General features: G+C 43.6%; 1 protein-coding gene across 2 annotated transcripts in view; it reads left to right on the top strand.

Annotated features, from left to right (window-relative positions):
* The window catches only part of MYO5A (myosin VA), a 175390-nt gene that overhangs the window by 76917 nt on the left and 77574 nt on the right, over positions 1-20899 (top strand). The window contains exons 5-9 of one of the 2 annotated variants that reach the window (XM_014517056.2): positions 3377-3533; positions 14661-14804; positions 17427-17508; positions 18997-19104; positions 19618-19724. In XM_014517056.2, coding sequence (XP_014372542.1) covers positions 3377-3533; positions 14661-14804; positions 17427-17508; positions 18997-19104; positions 19618-19724 — 598 coding nt within the window. Of the gene's footprint in view, positions 1-3376; positions 3534-14660; positions 14805-16789; positions 16859-17426; positions 17509-18996; positions 19105-19617; positions 19725-20899 lie in introns of those variants that run through there. The other variant, XM_025197030.1, reaches the window with a different exon arrangement.

The raw sequence follows: 20899 nt of genomic DNA, 5'->3' as shown, positions 1-20899 counted from the left end.
TCCTGCTGACCCCAAGGTCTCTAGGCTTTGCAGTCCAGAATCACAGTAGCAGGACTCTGAAAGGTTGCTCATCACTTCCTCTTCCTGCTTCCAGGTGCCTCTGGGATTTGTAGTCCACAGTTGCCACCAGCAGTAAGTTTTTAGCAGGGCAGGGCATCTCTGTACTTAAGGAAAGGGAAGTTTAGCCCCCATCTCTGGCCCCAGACCCCAGCTGGGGTTTGCCTGGGAAGGGGCAGTCCCTGCCTCTTCCCCCCCACCCAACTCTTCTGTGCTGGAGCAAACAGCACAGCACAGAGCAGAAAAGCATGCTGGGATTCTGGGGGGCTGTGATTTAACTTGACCCAGGGAGTCTGGGACAGAAGTTTCATAAACCAGTTTGACCCAAATTAGTTAAGTCTGATACTACATTCAACAAGGAGCATCTTAAACCAGTTTCAGCCATTTTGAAACTGGTTTATGTGCACTGAGCTTCTCTAGTTACACATAAACCATTAAGTGATCAGAAACTGGCTTAACCCTGTAACAGAAGAGAAGCTCAGTGCACATAAACCAGTTTCAAAATGGCTGAAACTGGTTTAAGATGCTCCTTGTTGAATGTAGTATCAGACTTAACTAATTTGGGTCAAACTGGTTTATGAAACTTCTGTCCCAGACTCCTTCCTAGTTTAAGTTCAGTCAGAGTCCTCCAGCATCCCAGAATGTTTTGCAGCCTTGGACTGCACTAGGCTGTGCTGTCTGCTCCAGAGAGAAGGGTTGGCCCTGCCCCTCTGCTCCCTAGCTGGTGTAGTGAGGGCTGGCTGTGCAGGGGGGTGGGGGGAAGTAAGCCCGGCTGGGGATGCAGCCCGGTCTGCAGGGGGGGACTGCCCCCCCTTACGGCAAACCCCGGCCAGGGTCTGGGGCCAGGGAGGAGGGTTAAACACCTGTTCCCCCACTCAAACTTAGTGTTGTCTGCGACTGTGGACTACAAATCCCAGAGGCACCCGGAAGCAGGAAGAGGAAGTGATAAGCAACTGTGCAACATCCTGCTGCTGTGATTGTAGACTGCAAATCCCATAAACCTCAGGTGCAGCAAGAAGCAGCAGCAAACACACACAGCCCATGCTGGCTACATGCCAGAGAGTCATGCTTTAGCACTCCCTGGCTTCTGGCATGAGCAACTGCAACTGCAGGCATCTGGCTGCATTTCCTGAATCAAAGGTAAATATCTGTTCAATTCTGTTTCAATTTAATCTCTGCAGTTTAGACTAACCTGCAAAGACTGAATCCATTCAGCCACAGGCTTTTTGACTGTCTGTTCCTAGCCTTTGAAACTGGTTTACGTGCACTGAACTTCTGTTCTGTTACAGGTTTAAACCAGTTTCTGATGGCTTAAACCAGTTTATGTGTAACTTCTTGTGACAGAGGGCCATCTCGAGGCCGATCGCAATGTTGGCCCACCTGCCTGTCTTAGGACAGTCCTCCCACCTGCCTCTCCTGCCACACCTTTGATAAAAGCAATTAGGAGTTAACAAGGTGGGAGGTAGCCCTTTTTTATGCCTGATGCCAAGGGTGTAATACACGGCTCCAGCCTCCCCTTTACCGTGTCCCATGCCTTGTAGATGGCATCCAAAAAAATCACTATCCACTATTACTCTGTCAGCTCTATTGCTGAGCCCCACACAGCCTCTGGCCCAAACATGGCCTCAGGCATCCAAAGGCTTACTTTGGCCACAGTATCCCCTCACTGGGGCCTCCACTCATGTCCCTGCACTAGGGCCTCAGCTCTGGCAACTCTGGTAAATGCATGTGCAGTCCTTCAGGCCCCATAAGGCCCTATTCTATTGGCCACTACTCTGCCCCCCTCGCTGGGGCTATGGGTCCTTACACCCTGTGGGCCTCAGGTGTCCACGGATGTGCCTGGACCCCATTCTTGGCCTACAACCCACTCAGGCCCTGGGTGTCTGTAGACATGCCTGGGTCCTGCCTCAGGACTCGCTCAGTGGGCCTGGGCCCCTGTGCTTTTCTTTCGGGGTGTGCTTCCCTATCCTTTCCCCTCCACAGGGTACCCACAAGGCAGCAGGGCTGAGGCTTTCTGGCACCCCAGACTCACCCTTCACTGGGGAGGCACAGATGTGGCATTCCTAGAAGCTGCCCTGCCACAAGCAGCCCCACCACACCATCCAGCCTCAGCAGGGTGTAGTTTTAAGTCATTCCCCAGGACCAGGAACCTCCTCCATCCCCATAGTTCCTGTCCTTTACCTCCAGGTGTTCTGAGAGCAGGTTTTGATTGATTTAATTAATTGATGTTTATTAGGCTAGTAAACTATATTTATATTCCTTCATTCCATTTCTTCAGTATGGCATCCACTGATGACTTTGGCAGACTGGGCAGGCTGGATATAGTCTGTCTGAACACGTACATACCTGGACATTCATTTATAAATACTGCACAGGAAATGTATCATGTCCTGAGAATTCAGTTTGGGGCTTTGGAGTAAATGACTTGTGAGTTCTAATGCCAGTTCTGTGAGTGATTCTCTGTACATCCTTCATCACATATTTGATCTTTTCTTTCTCAGTCTTCTGGTATTTGGAATAGAGATAATAGTTACTTACCCTGAAAGGTATATGCTTTAGTTTCTCCATTGCTTTGGAAATATAAAACATTGTATAAGCTCCATATATTGTGTATATTTTTTAATGTTTTAAAGGTTTTACATCTTTTTAGCAAGTGAAATTGTCTGATGGTCAGTTTGCAAAGCTCCAGAAACCGGGGGGTGGGCAGTGCCAACTTGAGGAGGAGAAAAACTGTTTTAGTAGCAAATGGACCATTTTAACAAAAATGAGAACGAATTGCAAAGGGACCCCTAGTTCCAGAGCTGCTATTAAATAATCAAGTAAGACCTTTCACTTAACAAATTCAAAGAAAGCCTTATAAGAAGCCTTGTCTACTGTTTACATCAAAAGAGTGGGTATTAGAACACCTGTTTTCTGTTTCTGTCACTGATTTTCGTGTCTGTAAAATGAAAATACCAATAATTACTAGTAATTTAGTAAAACGCTATGAGATTCAGGCATGAAAAAGCTACATAGGTACAAATTATTATTGAAATAACAGGATGAAATCCCAATTAATATGCCATAGGGTCAAATTCTTTGAAGGCAATGTAATGACAGGGCAGACTAATAGCAGTGCCAGTTCTAAATTACTATACTGTCCATACACAGATAGTCAATTAGCCCTCCAAAAAGACTAGATTACTAATATTTTTTTACCTTATGCATGTATAATATATATACCATTACCACCTGTGATGAGGGTTGTTGCTAGGTTGGATGCACAAGAAGAAGTATTTCTTAGAGAACAGCTGCTAATTAACGTGTCTTTGTGTTTCAGAGATGAACGGAATCAGTCAATCATTGTAAGTGGAGAATCTGGAGCAGGAAAGACCGTCTCTGCTAAGTATGCCATGAGATATTTTGCCACTGTAAGTGGTTCTGCGAGCGACGCTAATGTTGAGGAGAAAGTACTAGCTTCCAACCCCATCATGGAGGTAAGAGATGTTACCCAGTCTTTACTCATTGGGGTCATTATTCTGTGAACTAACTCAGATATTCAACAAACGGATTTTTTTTTTTCCAGAGGCAGTCAAACTGGAGTGAAGATAAGGTTTATGAAGATTAGCATAATGTCATTTATTCTGGGAATTCGTATTTTCCAGAGAGTTTTCTAAGTTATCTTCCTGCAGTATTCATTAGTAGGTAAAGAGAAGAGACTATGTGAAAAATTAAGTACATTTAAAAAAAAAATCAATTCAATTATAAGCAGCAGAGCAATTCTAAGGAAAAACTGCTTAAAATCTATTAAGACTCATAAGAGTGGTTATCCAGTGAATAGGTAATAGAATGGGTATACTTGTAAAAATCTACAGAAGGCTAAAACGTCTGTTTTTATTTGTAGAAATTTGAATGACACACTAGAAAGGTAACAAATTATAGTTTCAGGGGAATCATTAGTGTGCATATGAAATGTTTAGTTTTATGGGCTGTATCTTACTGGGAAAACCAAAGTAAAAATATGCTTAAAGTATAAGAAGTTGATTCTTGCAACCAAGTAATATATTAAGAAAAAAACCAAGAAAATTCTTTCTGCAGTAATTAATTTCACGATAACTTTCCAATTTCCTGGACAATCTGAAGCATCACACTATTAACTTGCTAGGTTACATTTGAATTCCATATTCTTTTGGGCTAGAGGTAAGACTGTTGCCAATAAATTTTAAGTAAAATGAGTAATTTCCCTATTGCTGCAGAATCATTTTTTTGCACAGAAATGAAGAGGACACTTGGAAATCTGGATGTCATCCTTTCCTTTCTCATATCCTTGTGCCAGGGTATTTAGCAGAATTCACAGATTCATTTGAATCTGACATGGCCACACTGTGAGTGCTTTGGCTATGGCTTCAAACTCTCAACCTCTGGGCTTCCAGTGTCCATGCCACTGGAGCAGGGTTATCCAGATCTCATAGAATCATAGAAAATTAGAGTTTAAAGGGATCTGAGTAGGTCGTCTAGTCCAACCCCATGCTCAAAGCAGGACTGTCCCCAGCTATATCATCCCAGCCAGGCTTTTGTCTAGCCAGGTCTTAAAAACCTCCAAGGAAGGAGATTCCACAACCTGTCTGGGTAATCTGTTCCAATGCTTCACTACTCTCCTTGTGCAAGAGTTTTTCCTGATATCGAACCTAAACTTCCCTTGCTGCAACTTGAGACCATTGCTGCTTGTTCTATCATCCACCTCCACTGAGAACAGTTTTTAGCTCACTGGTTCCCAATCTCTGTTATGGGTACCACCAGCAGTACACAGACAACCTATCAGTGGTATGCATTAACAGATTTATTATAATTACTTTATATGACAAAAATTTGCTGGTGATACTTAAGGTTGTGTTGTTTTAAATTGGTTGTGAGCAATCTGTCAGAGTTTGGGAACTGCTGCTCCATCCTCTTTGTAACCACCCTTCATGTAGTTGAAGGCTGCTGTTAAATCACCCCTCAGTCTTTAGACTAAATAAGCCCAGTTCCCTCACTCTCTCCTCATAAGTCATGTGCCCCAGACAACCTAACCATTTTCTCTGCCCTCAACGGTACTCTCTCCAATTCGTCAACATCCTTTCTGTAGTGGGGGGCCCAAAACTGAACACAGTACCCCAGATGTGGCCTCACCAATGCCAAACAGAGGGACAGAATCCCTTGATGTGCTGGCAACACTCCTACTAATGTAGCCCAGGAGGCTGTTAGCCTTCTTGGCAACAAGGGCACACTGTTGGCTCGTATCCAGCTCATTGTCCACTGTAACCCCCAGGTCCTTTTCTGCAGGGCTGCTTAGCTAGTCAGTTCCCAGCCTATATTGTTGCATGGGATTGTTCCATCCTAAGTGCAGGACTTTGCATTTGTCTGTATTGAACCTTGTGAGATTTCTTTTGCTCCAATCCTCCAATATGTCGAAGTCTCTGAATACTAACCCTACCTTCCAGCATATCTACTCTTCCCGCTCAGCTTGGTGTCATCTGCAAATTGCTGAAGGTACACTTCTCCATCTTTCAGGTCATTGATGAAGATATTGAACAAAACCAGTCCCAGGACTGATCCCTGGGGTACTCCACTTGATGCTGGCTGCCAACTACACATTGAGCCATTGACTAGTACCCTCTGAGCCCAACAATCCATTCCGTTTTCTATCCACCTTACAGTCCACTCATGCTATACTTATACTTCCTTAGCTTGCTTGCAGGAATGTTGTCAGAGACTGTATCAAAAGCCTTGCTAAAGTCAAGGTATATCATGTCCACTGCTCTCCCTGCATCCAGAGAGCCAGTCATCTCATCATAAAAGGCAATCAGGTTAGTCAGGCATGACTTGCCCTTGGTGAATCCATGGTGACCATACCTAATCACCTTGTCCTCCAAGTGCTTAGAAATGAATTCCTTGAGGACCTACTCCATGATTTTTCCAGGGACTGAAGTGAGGTGGACTAGTCTGTAGTTCCCTGGATATATCTTCCTTTTTCCCTTTTAAAGATGAGCACTATATTTGTTCTTTTCCAGTCATCTGAGACTTTTCCCTACTGCCACAAGTTTTCAAAAATAATGGCCAGAGGCTCTGCAATCACATCTCATGACTCAGTGAAAACAGTTATTATTTATCATTCTCATATTTATGACCATTTAGCTATTTCTCACTTACCAGCATTTCCTATAGCTTCAAACTGTAGCGAGATGTTGGTTGGTTAAGGAACTGTAATGAGCCTTGGTTCACAGTAGAAAAACTGTATTGGGGGATTTCTTTAAGAGAAATGGCTCTCTGCTGAAAAAAAATTTATTTGACCTAAGAAACAAGTTCACTGCTTTATGATTTGGTTGATATTGAGGTTCTGTGTACAGTAGAGGTACTGGTGGGTATTAACAGGTGGTAAGAGAGGCAGCATCTTTTCAAGGTAATATGATTCATCACAGGCATGCATTTTAAAGATGCAGAATTTCATAAAATTCACTAACTTGGTTGCAAATGCTGCCAGGTTTTACTTTCCAGTATTTTTAAACTCTGTTTTATTCCTTCTTTCCTCCTTGCTCAAGCACTTCTTGACACCCAAAAAGCACAGATGGCGCTATAACAGCCCTAGCACAACTGTGACACATGTGGTTTTGATGTATTCTCTCATAAGGTAATTCTGCCTGGTTTGCAGTGCTGTGTGGCATTTCAAAACAAGGTTGTGTGGTGTAATACCCTCAGAGATAAATACTGCATATTATTCCAAAAGATGGCTGTTCCTATAATGGCTCCCTTAAAGAACACAGATTCACTCTTGGAGTTTTTAAATCGGCTGTAGCTGAGTCACTCACTAAGAAAGATGTTGAGATGCATTTTTAAATAAAATGGCAAGGAATTAGGCCAGGCTTAATCATCATGGGGGATGAAAATTATTTTAGCCATCTTCATGCCTCTGATGCGTGTTTGCTCAGGCCATATTGATAACTTTACCTCAAAGGGTCAAGCTACAGGCAGACCCAATCCAGGGCCAGCCCAGTATGGTTTGAATAGCTCTCCTGTGTTTGGGGGCCCTGGGAGCCACAGCTGCCACAGGAAAAAAAAAAAGAAAAGGTTTCTAGAGGGGGCTGCACTTCTGTTGGTAGCCTAGCAGTAGAAGTATGTTTGGAGAGCAGGCAAAGGGCCAGGGGGAAATCAAATACCTCATCTCACTGCAAGAACAGCAGTGAGCGATAAAAACCTAATGATTTATTTGAAATGACTAGTCCACCCATCTTTTGCTACTGCCCTCCACTGTCTACGAACCACTCGGGACTAACAAGTGGTAGCAGTGCTGACAGTGCTGAGAGACCTTCTGTGGTATTTACAGAAGGTACAAGCATTCTGTATTAAATGCTTTATTTTTTTGCCCGGTTTATATGATAAGTTTGCTAATTGATCTCCATAGGTTCATGGCAGCTGTTTAGTTGAAGTCCAACTCCTAAACCAAAATGTTCTGTGAAAAAAATACGGTAAAGAAAAAAAAATGGCCACTAATGATGTGCTTTAATTTCCAAAACAAAGAAGTTTTAAAATGAATGAGGACTAGAAATGTGACTATCTTTAATTGAGACATCTAAAAATAAAAATTATAGTGGTTTATTTTCCCTTTGGTAACACGAAGGGACAGAGAGCCTTCTTGAACCAGTGCAGACATAAAATTTGAACAAGTTTTGAAATGGTTATAATTGGGTGGAGGTTCTCCTTGATTTCAAGCATCTGCTGAGTTTTTTTTATCAACCATTCCATTGCTGAAAATATTTATGAAGAAATCTGAAGTTGTGCTTCAGTATGTTGTAGAGCAGCAAAAATACCATTTTGAACTCTGCAGTTGCAGAATCAGCAGGAGTCCATATTAATTTGTGTAAACTAGGAAGAATATAATTTATGATTTTATGGTTAATTTGGAGCAGGAAAGAAAAGCTACATGAAAAAATGTGTCAGGAACAGAACGCCATTTTATTTTTCAAACTTCAAAATGGACTTACTAACCAATGGAGCTTTGGCAGCAACAATTCATGCCGAAATGCTTCTGACACACTTTTTTTTCTTTTATTTACCAAGTACTTCCTAATGCCAGAGGATTAATTAAGTACTGAATGTTGCTACTGACTTTTAAAATGCTTATTATTTTGTAATCAATAGCTTCTGTGAGTAAGTAACTATTGATGTCTTACAAGGTATATTTTATCCTCTGACACACTTCTGAAGGAATGATTGTCATGTCCTCTGTTTCTAGTACTCATTACTTACTTTATTAGTACACCATAATGTTTACAGTGCCAGTGGCTTCTTAAAAACTTAATTTGCAGAATATTTTAAATTGCAAATTTTATGCATCTAAACCTTGAGGCTTCAGCATACCTGAGAAGGAATTAATTTCTCAGGAATAAGTCAGTACAGCAATTGTCGTGGGTTTTTTTTTGTTAAAACATACTGTCTCACAGCTATTTACAATGCAGCAGTGCATGTTTAAAAGCAATGGGTGCCTGTACACAAGTGTGGAGTGCGTTGGAACAGACTCATTAATCGAGCCTGCTTGAGCATGGTAATTAAAATTCAAGGCCCCCCACCACCATTTTGAAGTGTGGGGACATGAATACACAAGACGCTGTAGCATTTTAGTTAGAGCGGCTCTTGGAGCTGCTCTAATTAAAGTGCATGCCGGCTACCCCTGCCCCCAGAGCACGTGTAAAAGTGCCCAGTGGTTTTAACTATTTGGAGGCCTATGTGGCATTCGGAGCTAAATTGTTAGAAATGCGGAAGTACACAATCTACTCGTGTAAATTTTGCCTCTATTTATACATGCTACTGCTGCAGCTTCATTCCCCTTTGTAAGGGTCTGGCTCCTATGTACTATTCAGCACCCCTGCCAGCGCTCAGCAAGTACTGGTCTTTGCTTGCACAGTTGAAAAATTTGAATATATGGATATTTAATAATTGTCATTTGGTCAGCATTATCTTTCTCCTGTTTTTATTTCAGTACAGAGTGTCTACAGAGTGGCTACATGAACCAGAAAAGTAGGCCATACCCCCAGCTTTACATTCCATAGTTCTGATGTACTTTAGTATGGATCTATACTTGACACAATTGGCTATTTTATATATTAGATGCTGTAGAATGTGATAGAAAAGCAATCTGCTTTATCAGAACTAAATAACTTTATGCTCTTCCTATGTAGCCTTTTTAGGTATCCTTAGTAATTCTTAGATGTCAACTGCTGAATAATGAGTATTGTACTAGCTTCTTGCAGGAAAGAAAGTGCTTTGTTCCGTGTCCCTGCATTATGCATTGTGTATCTATAACTCAAATTGTGCGTCTCAACAGTTCTATTGAGAATTTTTCTCTAGTTTTTATATCCGTGAAGATTGTTACTTATAAATCAGTAAGGTGGTAATAACAAGTCAGAGATGAAATCAAACTACTCTAGGCCCAGAAGCACCAATTAACCAATTAATGTATTCTTTACTTTAGAGTTGCGTTCACAAAACTGCCATCCATGACCACAGTGTCTATCCTTTTCCTCCATTTTCTTTTGATAAGCTTGTGGTATGGTATAAGAACTTCAGAGGGGCATCACAGATCCAAGCTACATTTCTTCCTGGCCCGTTCCTGTACAAGTAATAGGTAGCCAGCAGCAAATGACTTTCTGTCTTGCCACCAGATCTTAACTCCATCTCCACTGGATGGGACACACCTCTGACTACTGGTTTCAGTTCCTAAACAGCATACCTTAAACTCTCTCCTAGTTAAAAACATTTTTTTTTAAATCAGGCGACTTTCATAGAAAATTAGGGTTGGAAGGGACCTGAGGAGGTCATCTAGTCCAACCCCCTGCTCAAAGCAGGACCATCCCCAACGAGATCATCCCAGCCAAAGCTTTATCTAGCTGGGCCTTAAAAACCTCCAAGGGTGGAGATTCTACCACCTCTCTACGTAACCTGTTCCAGTGCTTTACTACCCTCCTAGTGAGAAAATTCTTCCCAATATCTAACCTTGCTGCAACTTGAGACCATTGCTCCTTACTCTGTCATCTGCTGCCACTGAGAACACTAACTCCATCTTCTTTGGAGCCCCCCCCCCCACCTTTCAGGTAGTTGAAAGCTGTTATTAGATCCCCTCTCAGCCTTCTTTTCTCTAGACTAAACAGACCCAGTTCCCTCAGCCTGTCCGCATAGGATAGGTACCCCAGCCCCCTCACCATTTTTGTTGCACTCCACTGGACTCTCTCCAATTTGTCCACATCCTTTCTGTAGTAGGGTGCCCAAAACTGAACACAGTACTCCAGATGTGGCCTCACCAGTGCTGAATTAAGAGGAATAATCACTTCCCTGGACCTACTGGCAACACACCTACCAATGCAGCCCAGTATGCTGTTAGCCTTCTTAGCAACAAGGGCACACTGTTGGCTCACATTCAGCTTATTGTCCACTGTACCCCCAGGTCCTTTTCTTCAGATCTGCTGTCCAGCCAGTCAGTCCCCAGCCTGTACTGGTGCATGAGATTGTTCCCTCCTAAGTGCAGGACTTTGCATTTGTCCTTGTTGAACCTCATGAGCAGGGATCTGGGTTTTCCGTTTTCCATGGGAAAAACAGAGAAAGCATGGATTTTCCCTTTTAGAAGATAACCCCACAGATTTCCCCCTTTTGCAAAGAGCTCTGCAGGATGGCTGAGTTCCAGCCTACAAGAGCTGTTTGCAAAAGGGGCGGGAAAACCCTCAACCCTGCCTGAAGGGGAAGGGCAGGGCCCTGCACTCATGCTTGCTGGAGGCTGCTGCAGACTCGCTCTTCTTGCTGGAGGTAAGTGGGGTTTGGGGGTTGCAAGGCAGGGCTGGTGGGGGAAGCTGGCCAGGCACTGAGGGAGTGGGGAGGTTTGCAGCCTGCTGGGCACTCCAACTGGGAGGGGGTTTGTAGCCTGCTCCCGGCTGGAGTGCTCGGCAAGCTGCAAACCCCCAAACCTCCTGGCCAGCTGCAAACCCCACCTCCCAGCAGGAGTGACTGGCTGGGGAGTGCCCAAGCTGGGTGGAGGCTGAGGGAGTGGGGAGGTTTGCAGCCGGCCAGGCACTCCAGTTTGCAGGTGGCCAGGAGCGGCAGGGGTTTACAGCCAGCCAAGCACTCTGGCTGGGAGCAGGTAGACTGCAAACACCCTCCCAGCTAGAGTGCCCAGCTGATTGCAAACCTCCCTGATCCCTCAGCCCCCAGCCAGCTTGGGCGCTCTCTGGTCGCGAGTGAGGGTTTGCAGCTGGTCAGGCACTTCAGCCAGGAGTGGGGACACTGCAAACCCCACCTCCCCCAGCTGGAGTGTCCGGCCAGTTGTAAACCCTGGGTCACAAACACTGCGCATCCCTCCCTCCTGCCCTCCACCAGGTTCTCTGGAGTACAGTGTGTGCGACTGGCGTGGCAGGACACAGCAGGGCCATGCACAAAACCTGCCTGCCGCTATAAGCTCTGTGCTGCCCTGACCACATTTCCTCTGTGTGCACAGGGGCAGCGCACACCCGCCTTGCCCCCGTCCCCCACACAGATCTCAGGGGCGCGGGTTCCCCCATCCCCCGGGACTGCATGCTGTCACTGGGAGCTGGCTCCGCCCGAGCCTGCAGCAGGCAAGCAGCAGGGGGGAGCTGGGTTGTGCTCCTGCTGTAGCAGCCACTGCCTTCTGTTGGGGGCAGGGGGATGTGGACCTGGGTCCCTGGCCCCATAGCCCTGGCAGCTGGGGGCCCCCTCTGGCAGGGTTGGGGTGCAGGAGCTGTGGGTGTGGGGTGAGGGGTGCCAGCAAGGCTGTGGGGGGTGTGGGTGGGGAGTGAGGGACACCAGTGAGGCTGTGGGAGGCATTTAATTTTAACCATGGATTTGGGGATTTTTATCAGAGAATTTGTGGGGTTTTTTATCATGGAAAACCAGGATCCCTGCTCATGAGATTCCTTTTGGCCCAATCCTCCAATTTGTCTAGCTCACTCTGTATCGTAGCCCTACCCTCCAGTGTATCTGCTACTCCCTGCCAGCTTAATGTCATCTGCAAACTTGCTGACGGTCATCCTCCAGGTTGTTGGTGAAGACATTGAACAAAACCAGCCCCAGGACTGACCCCTGAGGCACTCCATTTGATACCAGCTGCCAACTAGACATCGAGCCATTGATTATTACCAGGGATCCTTGTTTTCCCTGGTTTAAAAAAAAAAAAATCACAAATTTTCTGATAAATTCCATTATTAAAATGAGCCCCTCCCCTCCCCATGGCCCCCCTTGGCCTGCTGGTGTTCCTCACTCCCCTCTCCCCCACCTCCCACACCCTACAGCTCCCCCAGCCCTGCTGGTGCCCCTCACTGCACATTGGGATGGTTCGTTCCTGCACTCTCAGTAAGGCTTCATTAAAGTAGTGGTGTTATTACAGACTCTTGTTTGTTTTGCAAAATGCTATAACTTTGTGTTTCAGGTTACAAATTTAATTAACAGCTTACTGCCTCATCATAAAAAACATTACAGTACATTTTGGAAATGAAATGCTTTTCCATCATAATCATCGGAGAGTGTCTTAAACTTGTAATCCAAACTTGAAGGGTCATAAAGGGGTTTTTGTGTTAGACTGTGCTTCAGGGTAGATGCCAGATAATACTACTCCTGTATGCCTTTATTTGGCCTTTCTGAAAAATAAGGGCTATCTAACTTACCTGGTCTTAATATTCATCCATGCACTATTGCTTGTGTGTGACTGGTATTTTATTAGGAGCAACTGCTAAAGTTAATATTACAGAGCAGTTTGTACAAACCTAGTTTTTCCATGTGCTTCTGACAATCTGAAAATATGGGATAGTTTTACATACACGCTTCTTGTGTATGCGCACACACACACACAGGCAGCAGCAACTGTGATTTAGGAGTATATTTCTAGCAAAATGACAATATACAGTGAGCTAAGGCTTTTTCTGGAGGTAATGACTGAAGTGTAAAATTCCAGCTTTAAAACCAGGGATCCAGTCCTATGAACCTTCTCATGTTAATGCTTATTTGTACAAATTGCCGGGAAACAAGAGTCTTTGCTGAGAGGAGTAATAGAGTGTTTACAAAGATTCCCAAAATGTGCTGTACTATTCAGGAAATGATGCATTTATTTTATTATGTCATTGGTACTTTGGAGCATTGTATTGTATGTATGTATGTATGTATCATAATCAAGAATGTAGAACCTTTTCTTATTTCTTCTGTATGTATCTGCAGAGTGCATCCTATGAACAAGCTGTGTGCTTCTGTCACATGCAGGTTTTTGTGGTTAACATTTCATCCCAAAACTGATAAACAAGGACAGTGTTTTAAATTATAATCTATACTAAATATTACTGAGAGAACCTGGTGAGAGATCTGGGAAATGGTGAACACTGGGGCCATAGAAAAATATCCCTAAAATTTTAGAGTTTGAGTTGCTAGACCCAGGACACTATTGAAACAGGAACATCTTCGAAGTTTTAATAAAGCAGTTAAAAAAGAAACTTCATAAAGTTAGGCAAACACCCTTAGTCAGTGGATGTTAGCTTCTAGACCAGCTATGTTTCAATAAAGGTGCCTTGAGATCCTATTTTTCAACAAAGGATGCCTCAGGGTGCCAGTCAGGCTAAATGCAGACAATCAAAAAGTCCGAGGTGGAATAGATTCAATCTTCCAGGTTCCTTTAAACCGTGTAGACTGGATGATAACGAACTGAATTGATGTTCACTTTTCAGTTAGGAAAGGCAGCCAGATGGCTATATCGGACCAGGCCAGAAGCTGGGGGGGGGGTGCTAGAGCACACCTCCCAGCTTGCTGGCCATTGCAAGCCCATTGAAGCAGGGCTATGCCTGTTTGGCTACTCAGCACCTGCCCCCAACCCCTGCTGTCATCCCTTGCAGGGGGTTGAAGAGCTCCCCATCTAGGTGCTGGCCCATGTGTGGGGGAGCTAGGGGAGTTTTCCTGGCCTGCACCAGGGTCCCATGAGCCCTGGTCTGCCCCTCCTTGGGGGAGCAGAGGGGGTTCCCCTCTCCCCCTTTCCCACACAGCCAGCTGAGTTGTGGCTCAGACTTACTCCTGCAGGTGGCATGGGGGAGTAGTCCCCTGGACCAAGTGCCTGTCTTTGCAGCCAGGCATGGGAGTATGGGGGAGTCCCTGCCCTGGGGTCCCCCACACATGGTCTGGGGGACTGCTCCCCCCTCCCACCTGTGGCAGAGGCTGAGCCAACCAGTCACACAGGGAAGAGGGAGAAGGAGGGGGAGAGAATTTCCCTCGACTCCCCAGGACAGGGTGGCCCTGGGCTGGAGGAAACCCCTCTGCCCCTACCAGACAGAGGCTTTCCCACAGATGCCTGGCTGTTGAGGGTTGGGGGACAAGGCACCAGCTGAGGGCCTGCTTCCTCCTCCTGCCTGGGGCAGGCGAGCAGCTGCTTGGCAGCAAAGGAAAGTGGTGGGGGTCGGAGGGAGTTCTCCTTGGCTCTGCACAGCAGGGCAGACCAAAACTTGTTCTGGAACAAAGCAATGTTGATGTGGGTTAATATTTGTAACCCATACAGAAAAATAAGTAGATAAGATAATTTCTAAGAGCTGTTCAATCTTTGTATATTTTTCCCATAGTCCATCGGAAATGCCAAAACCACAAGGAATGACAACAGCAGTCGCTTTGGGAAATACATTGAGATTGGTTTCGATAAGAGGTATCGAATCATTGGTGCTAACATGAGAACTTACCTCTTAGAAAAATCAAGAGTGGTATTTCAGGTAATGCTGATACAATCTGTTTATTGCGTGTTATGTGATTATAACAAAAATCTTACTGCCAGCTAGTGCTAGGTACCTCTAATGACTAAGAGGTCACTAGGATCTTGTAGCTGTAATACACACCCAGACAGGATAGGAACTAAGTCAACTTGTAAGCATATTAAACATTTATGCTTGCAAAATCTACATTTCGTTTACTGACAGTAAGAATATGGTGTATATCTAAGGATTAAACGCCTTCAGCAAAATAGTGGATATAACTGTTATGAGTGGATTTAGGATTTAAAAAGGGGGAGGGGAAAGTTTATGGTGCTTTGTCAAATATAACACAACATGTATTTTTCTCCAGTTGAAAAGAAACTAGAAGATGCACTAGTCAGCTAGGGGCCCAGGGCTGTATTAGTCGGGTTAAGATTGAAACAAAAACATAACCTTACTGGAATGTGCGTTAATGTGCTATATCATATATCGGGGGTTTTCAACCTTTTTGGGTCGGTGTACTCCCAGTGACCATCGAGAAGACAGGATTCCCCCAGCGGCCAGACGAGCAGGTGTCCCCCAGCAGCCAGTTGACGAGCTGGAGGGGTCCCCCGCAGCCGATCGGCGACAGTGACGGTGGCAATTCCCACTGCCAAGTACTCCTTGAGGCCAACCCACGTACCCCCAGGAGTACGCATACCCCCGATTGAAAACCTGTCGTTTATTATGCATAGAAAAACACAACAAACTAGGCAAAAATAATCAAAATATGTTGTTGCATTAGTCCTGTAGTCATTAGAATTAAATGTACATCTTTTTTTTCAATTCATAAAACAAAATCTAGCGTTCTTGACAGTGCATCCAATGCTTCACTGAACATTATTTTCACACCTGAGTTAAGATTTCCACACCTGATTTAATGGCCTTGATTTAATGGAGTTGATGGCTTTCATCTCCCGATGCATCTCAAACAAGGCCCAAGATGTCATTCTCCCACTTTATTCAGCCTTGGTGAGGCTGCAGCTGGAGTACAGCCTCCAGTTTTGGGCTCCACACTTTAAAAAGGGCATGGAGAAGCTCAAGAGAGTCCAGAAGAAAGCCACTCGCATGATCAGAGCAGGCCTTATGAGAGGCTGAGAGGCACAGGACTCTTCAGCTTAGAAAAACGTAGGCTCAGAGGGGACTTTGTGGCAGCCTATAAATATATCAGGGTTGTACATCAGAATCCAGGAGAATGTCTGTTCACCAGGGCTCCCCTGGGGAAGACAATGTCCAACGGCCACAAACTGCTGGAAGCCTGTTTTAGACTGGACGTAAGGAAAAACTTCTTTACTGTCCGAGAGTCCAGAGTCTGGAATAGACTCCCCCCAGAAGTGGTGCAAGCACCTACTCTGGGCACATTCATGTTGTGTTTGGATGCTTATCTTGCTGGGGTCATCTAACCCCAGGTGACTTTCTGCACCTTGGGCAGGGGGCTGGACCTGATGATCTCATGAGGTCCCTTCCAGCCCTAACATCTATGAATTTTTTTTAACTAGTTAAAGAGTTTGCACAGCTGTGAAATAGAAGCTACATTATTAGGAGCAGCTAACAGGCAGCAGAATCACAAAAGAAAGTATAGCTTGATTAGTGGTGCATCATCATTAAAAAGAGTCATTAACACCTATGGTATGAAGAGTTTAGAAGGAGTTAGGTAGATGATAATGAGCCATGAACTCAGTTGATTCCTTCATTACTGCCTCCATAGCAATGCTGCTACCATTGCCAGGCAGTTGATTTTGAACTGGGTGGACCAGGAAGCAAAGGGGAGCTCTGTCATGATGCCTGTAAATCATTTCTGTTTGGCATTATTTAAGCAAATGGCAATCCACGATTTAATCTGTTGAACATTTTTTGTTTTGTTTTTGTTTTGTTTTGTTTTTACCTGATCCTCCCAACCTGTTCTTACTCCTTTCATCTATTTTTATCCATCTGTCTGTCATGTAGGCTGAAACCCCTGGACATTTGTTGTCTCTTTTGTATTTCTGTCTACCATCTATTACAGTGGGGTCCTAATCCTTGACTAGGATTCCTAGGTACATAATACAAATAATAAATAATACCTTATAATAGGCATTGTTGTGGGCTATTATGTAGAAAACCATAGTATTTTCTAATTAGTGGATGTATAGAGGCCTATTAAACCTAAGATTTATTTGGAGAGGTCTGTTGTTTGAAGTTTCACGGTTCTGAGTGTTTATGTTTATAATAGTGGTGTTGACCCAAAGATGTAGACTGCATGACTGCATCTCTCTAGTATTAATATATGTTGTTTTAAAAGTGTCAAAAGTCATATAATGTTTCAGTAGTCCCTTCACTAGAATCCTGCAACTGAGGCATTGTTACTTATTTTATCAACTGTAAACTTTTAAGTAAGACCATTTTAAACACTGACAATATTGTGTGCTAATTTTTTAATTTTTTGCATATGTATTGTTTAAGGAAATTGTTGAAATAAGAGAGAAATTTCAAATTTACTTTTCATATTCCCTGTGGATTTTTATGTATTGCTACAAAATGTCTTAAACACAGAAGCTTTATTCTATTAATAGTTGTCTGGCAGTAGTTAAATTCTGAAATGTAGCTGCTTCTGTTTTCTTAAAGGCAGAGGAAGAGAGAAATTATCATATCTTCTACCAGCTCTGTGCCTCTGCAGCATTATCCGAGTTTAAAACTCTACGATTAGGTATGAAATTCACATCCAGTACGTTTTGCAGTCAGTATGTACAAAGTATTATTTCTAAGCTCTGTGAGTTATAGGTCTAAAAGAAGAAACACTGGCTTTAAAGTTCTTATTAATCCTGAGCTTTTTAAGTTGTTACAATAAAGTCTACCCAAAAATAGCTAAAATGACAGTTCACAGACAAGTTATTTCCAAAGAAAAGCAGACTAATTATAGCCTTCGGTACAGTACAGAGATATGTACTAACCTGTAGAATATTTTCCTGAGGCAAGGATGGAGTTCCCTTCACTTGAGTCCTTTGAAACTCACCTAGTAGAGACACAGGCCTGTAACTTGTCAGGTCCATACTTGTGCTGGTGAAGGATGGTTTGAGCCAGTGCTGTTCAACCTGTTGGCTCAATGGACCCAATGACTGGCATTGGGTTGGATTGGACCCTGTGGACCAGAATCAAGTGTTCGCACCTGGATTGGGCCCTGCATGGCCTCAGCTGGCCCCTTCATGCCAGAATCAGGCCCTGAGGCCCCACCCAGTCCTGCATGCTAGCATTGGGCTCTAGGACCCTGTCCTGGGATTGGGGCCCCATTCTGCCTTCACCTGGCCCTGCCTGCTGGGATTGAACCCTGCACAGTTTCTGTCTGACCCCATGTTCTGGGATCAGGGTCCTGCACACTGGGATTGGGGCCCTGTGCAGCCTCCACCTAGTCCTGCTTGCTGGGATCAGGGCTCTGTGCTGCCTCCATCTGGCCCTGCACAGTGGGATCAGGGCCTATTCCTGATCTGGTGCACAGGACCACAGAGTGTGGGGACCAAAATGGACCAAAATGTCATGGCAGTGGGGACTGGATATGGGGTGTGGATTAGGGGTTAAGTTCTCCTGGTCTGAGCCATCTAATAAGTCCTTTTTCTGTCGTTCCCTCTACATAGAGAATTCTGATGTTTCTCATGTCAGTGTGAGCTTCCTGGGCAGGCTGTACAATGTATAGTATCCTCTCACTTGTTTCTAGTGATTTAACAGTAGCTAATAAATATTTCACAATTTATGGGCAAGTATGAGGACTGTCTTTGCTATGCCACACCATTTTGGCTTTGGTTTCCATAGAAAGCACAGACTTGATAGCTGCTCTGGGGCAGACAGTTCCCTTTCCCATCCTGCTGTGCTTTCATGCACAGTTACATCATAGCTCAAAGGAAAGCTGCACATGGACCCAGAGCACTACCTTACAGAGATGTGGTTTGTTACAAAGGACACAGTAAATCTGTTGAAGGAATCAAATGGATTTAGAAACATTTAGCTGCAATATCAAACCTTCACACAGACCTGCTTTAGTGTAGCTGATATATGTGGTTCAGAGATTATAATATACTGAAATATTTTGAAGTGTGAGTTCTGCCAATCAGTTTAAGAAGTTCAAGAGGGATCTAACAGTTACATAGCATGCTATGAATTTCTCCTTTAGAATATGTAAAAGATTTGTTATTCTTTATTGTAGGGAATGCACATTATTTTCATTATACAAAGCAAGGGGGCAATCCAGTGATTGATGGCATTGATGATGCTAAGGAAATGGTGAACACCAGACAGGCCTGCACTTTGCTAGGTAATTCCTGAAAACAGTCTGGACATAATTCTGCCTTTGGTATCATGGTTTTTATATTTATATTTGTCAGTTTTATTTCATTTATTTTATATTGCATTTTAAAAAGGAAGAGATTTGGATAACTTTGGGGATCAAGATACCTGTATTATATTTTTTTACAGTATTACACAGGCAGCCAGGAAAAAGTATTACTTAGATAGCAATAAATGCTGGAGTCTGATTCTCTGAAAATGCAGCCTAAGCAGAAGCATGGGTGGTTTACTAATGAATTATTAAATATTTTAATAATCCTTCCTTGCATCTTCTGTCTTGCAGTAAAACATAAAGTTGGGCCAAGTAACGTTTGCTGGTATGAAAGTCTATGCAGAGTATCAGTGCACAAGAGTGAGATGGGAGGTCATGACAGCAGATTTTATCATCCCTTCTTACAAATAATTGGGGGTCAGCATTTTTATCAGCTGTGGTTCTGATTTCTTTACTTCACTCAGATGGTTTTTATTCATCCTGTTTCAGGGATTAGTGATTCCTACCAGATGGGAATTTTCCGAATTCTTGCTGGAATCCTTCATTTGGGCAATGTGGGATTTACATCTCGGGATGCTGACAGCTGCACAATCCCTGTAAGTTGTAGATGAGTTAAATGGCATCATTTATATTGTGATATTTCTGTATTCAGTTTGTTTACAGAGACTCCCCATCACCCATCATGCAACAGTATGAAAGCACAGGTAATTTATTTCTAGATCAGTACCACTTTCCTTCCTTCCCTTAAACATGAGCCAGGAAGCTTGTTTCCTCTTTCTTCTCTCTCCAACCTTGAGTAGCAGTTGCAGTTTTGCCTTGCTGGTCTGCAGTTGTTATCAGTATTCTCAAGAGGCTAAACTGTTTAGTCTGCGCATATGCCAACCTTTCCTATGTTAGGGCATGGTAGCTGAGTTGGCCATCACTGGCACCATATTCTTAATCTAATGGACGATTGCCTTGTATCATCAGTACTAGTAGGACTGGCATAGAGACTTGCCATTGGAAGCAGGCATAGATGAAGTGTTTACAGATGGAACTATAGTCAGACTCATTGTATTCCCAAAGTAGTGCTTAAGAATGGCATTCCATCTGTAAACACTTCATCTATGCCTGCTTCCAATGTCAAGTGTCTGTGCCAGTCCTACTAGTACTAATACAAGGCAATCATCCATTAGATTCAGAATATGGTGCCAGTGTTGGCCAACTCAGCTACCATGCCCTAACATAGGAAAGGTTGACATATGCGCAGACTGAACAGTTTAGCCTCTTGAGAATACTGACAGCAACTGCAGACCAATCAGCAAGGCAAAACTGCAACTGCTACTCAAGGTTGGAGAGAGAGGAAAGGGGAAACATAAGCTTTCTGCCATGACATGGGGGTATTTCTCATTTTTCAGTCTTAAGAACAATTATCATGAGAAATGAGAAATACCACCACATCATGAAATTGAGCTGCTTAAATCCTGTCCAAGCAGTTCTATCTTTACATTGGCAAAGCTGAAATTTACCCTGAAGGATGCTGTTATTTGGGAACTGAATAAAGTGATGAGCATTTGAAGCATGTGATGAGCAGCAAAGGAGCATATTTATACTGATTTTTTTTTTTTTACTTTGGGTAACTTTGTGTAAGACTGCCTTGTTCTAATTCAATTACAGTGTTGTAGATAAATGGAAGACTCAATTAACTGGATTTTGCAGGTAAAATTTAAGTACCTCTGGAATCTTATGTTGCATGGAGTATAATATGCTTCTGAGATTTTTAAATAGAAGT

The sequence above is a fragment of the Alligator sinensis genome, unplaced genomic scaffold (genome assembly GCF_000455745.1).
Source record: "Alligator sinensis unplaced genomic scaffold, ASM45574v1 scaffold250_1, whole genome shotgun sequence".
Taxonomy (NCBI): domain Eukaryota; kingdom Metazoa; phylum Chordata; order Crocodylia; family Alligatoridae; genus Alligator; species Alligator sinensis.
Note: the sequence above shows the minus strand (reverse complement) of the source record. Positions and strands in the feature narration are given on the sequence as shown.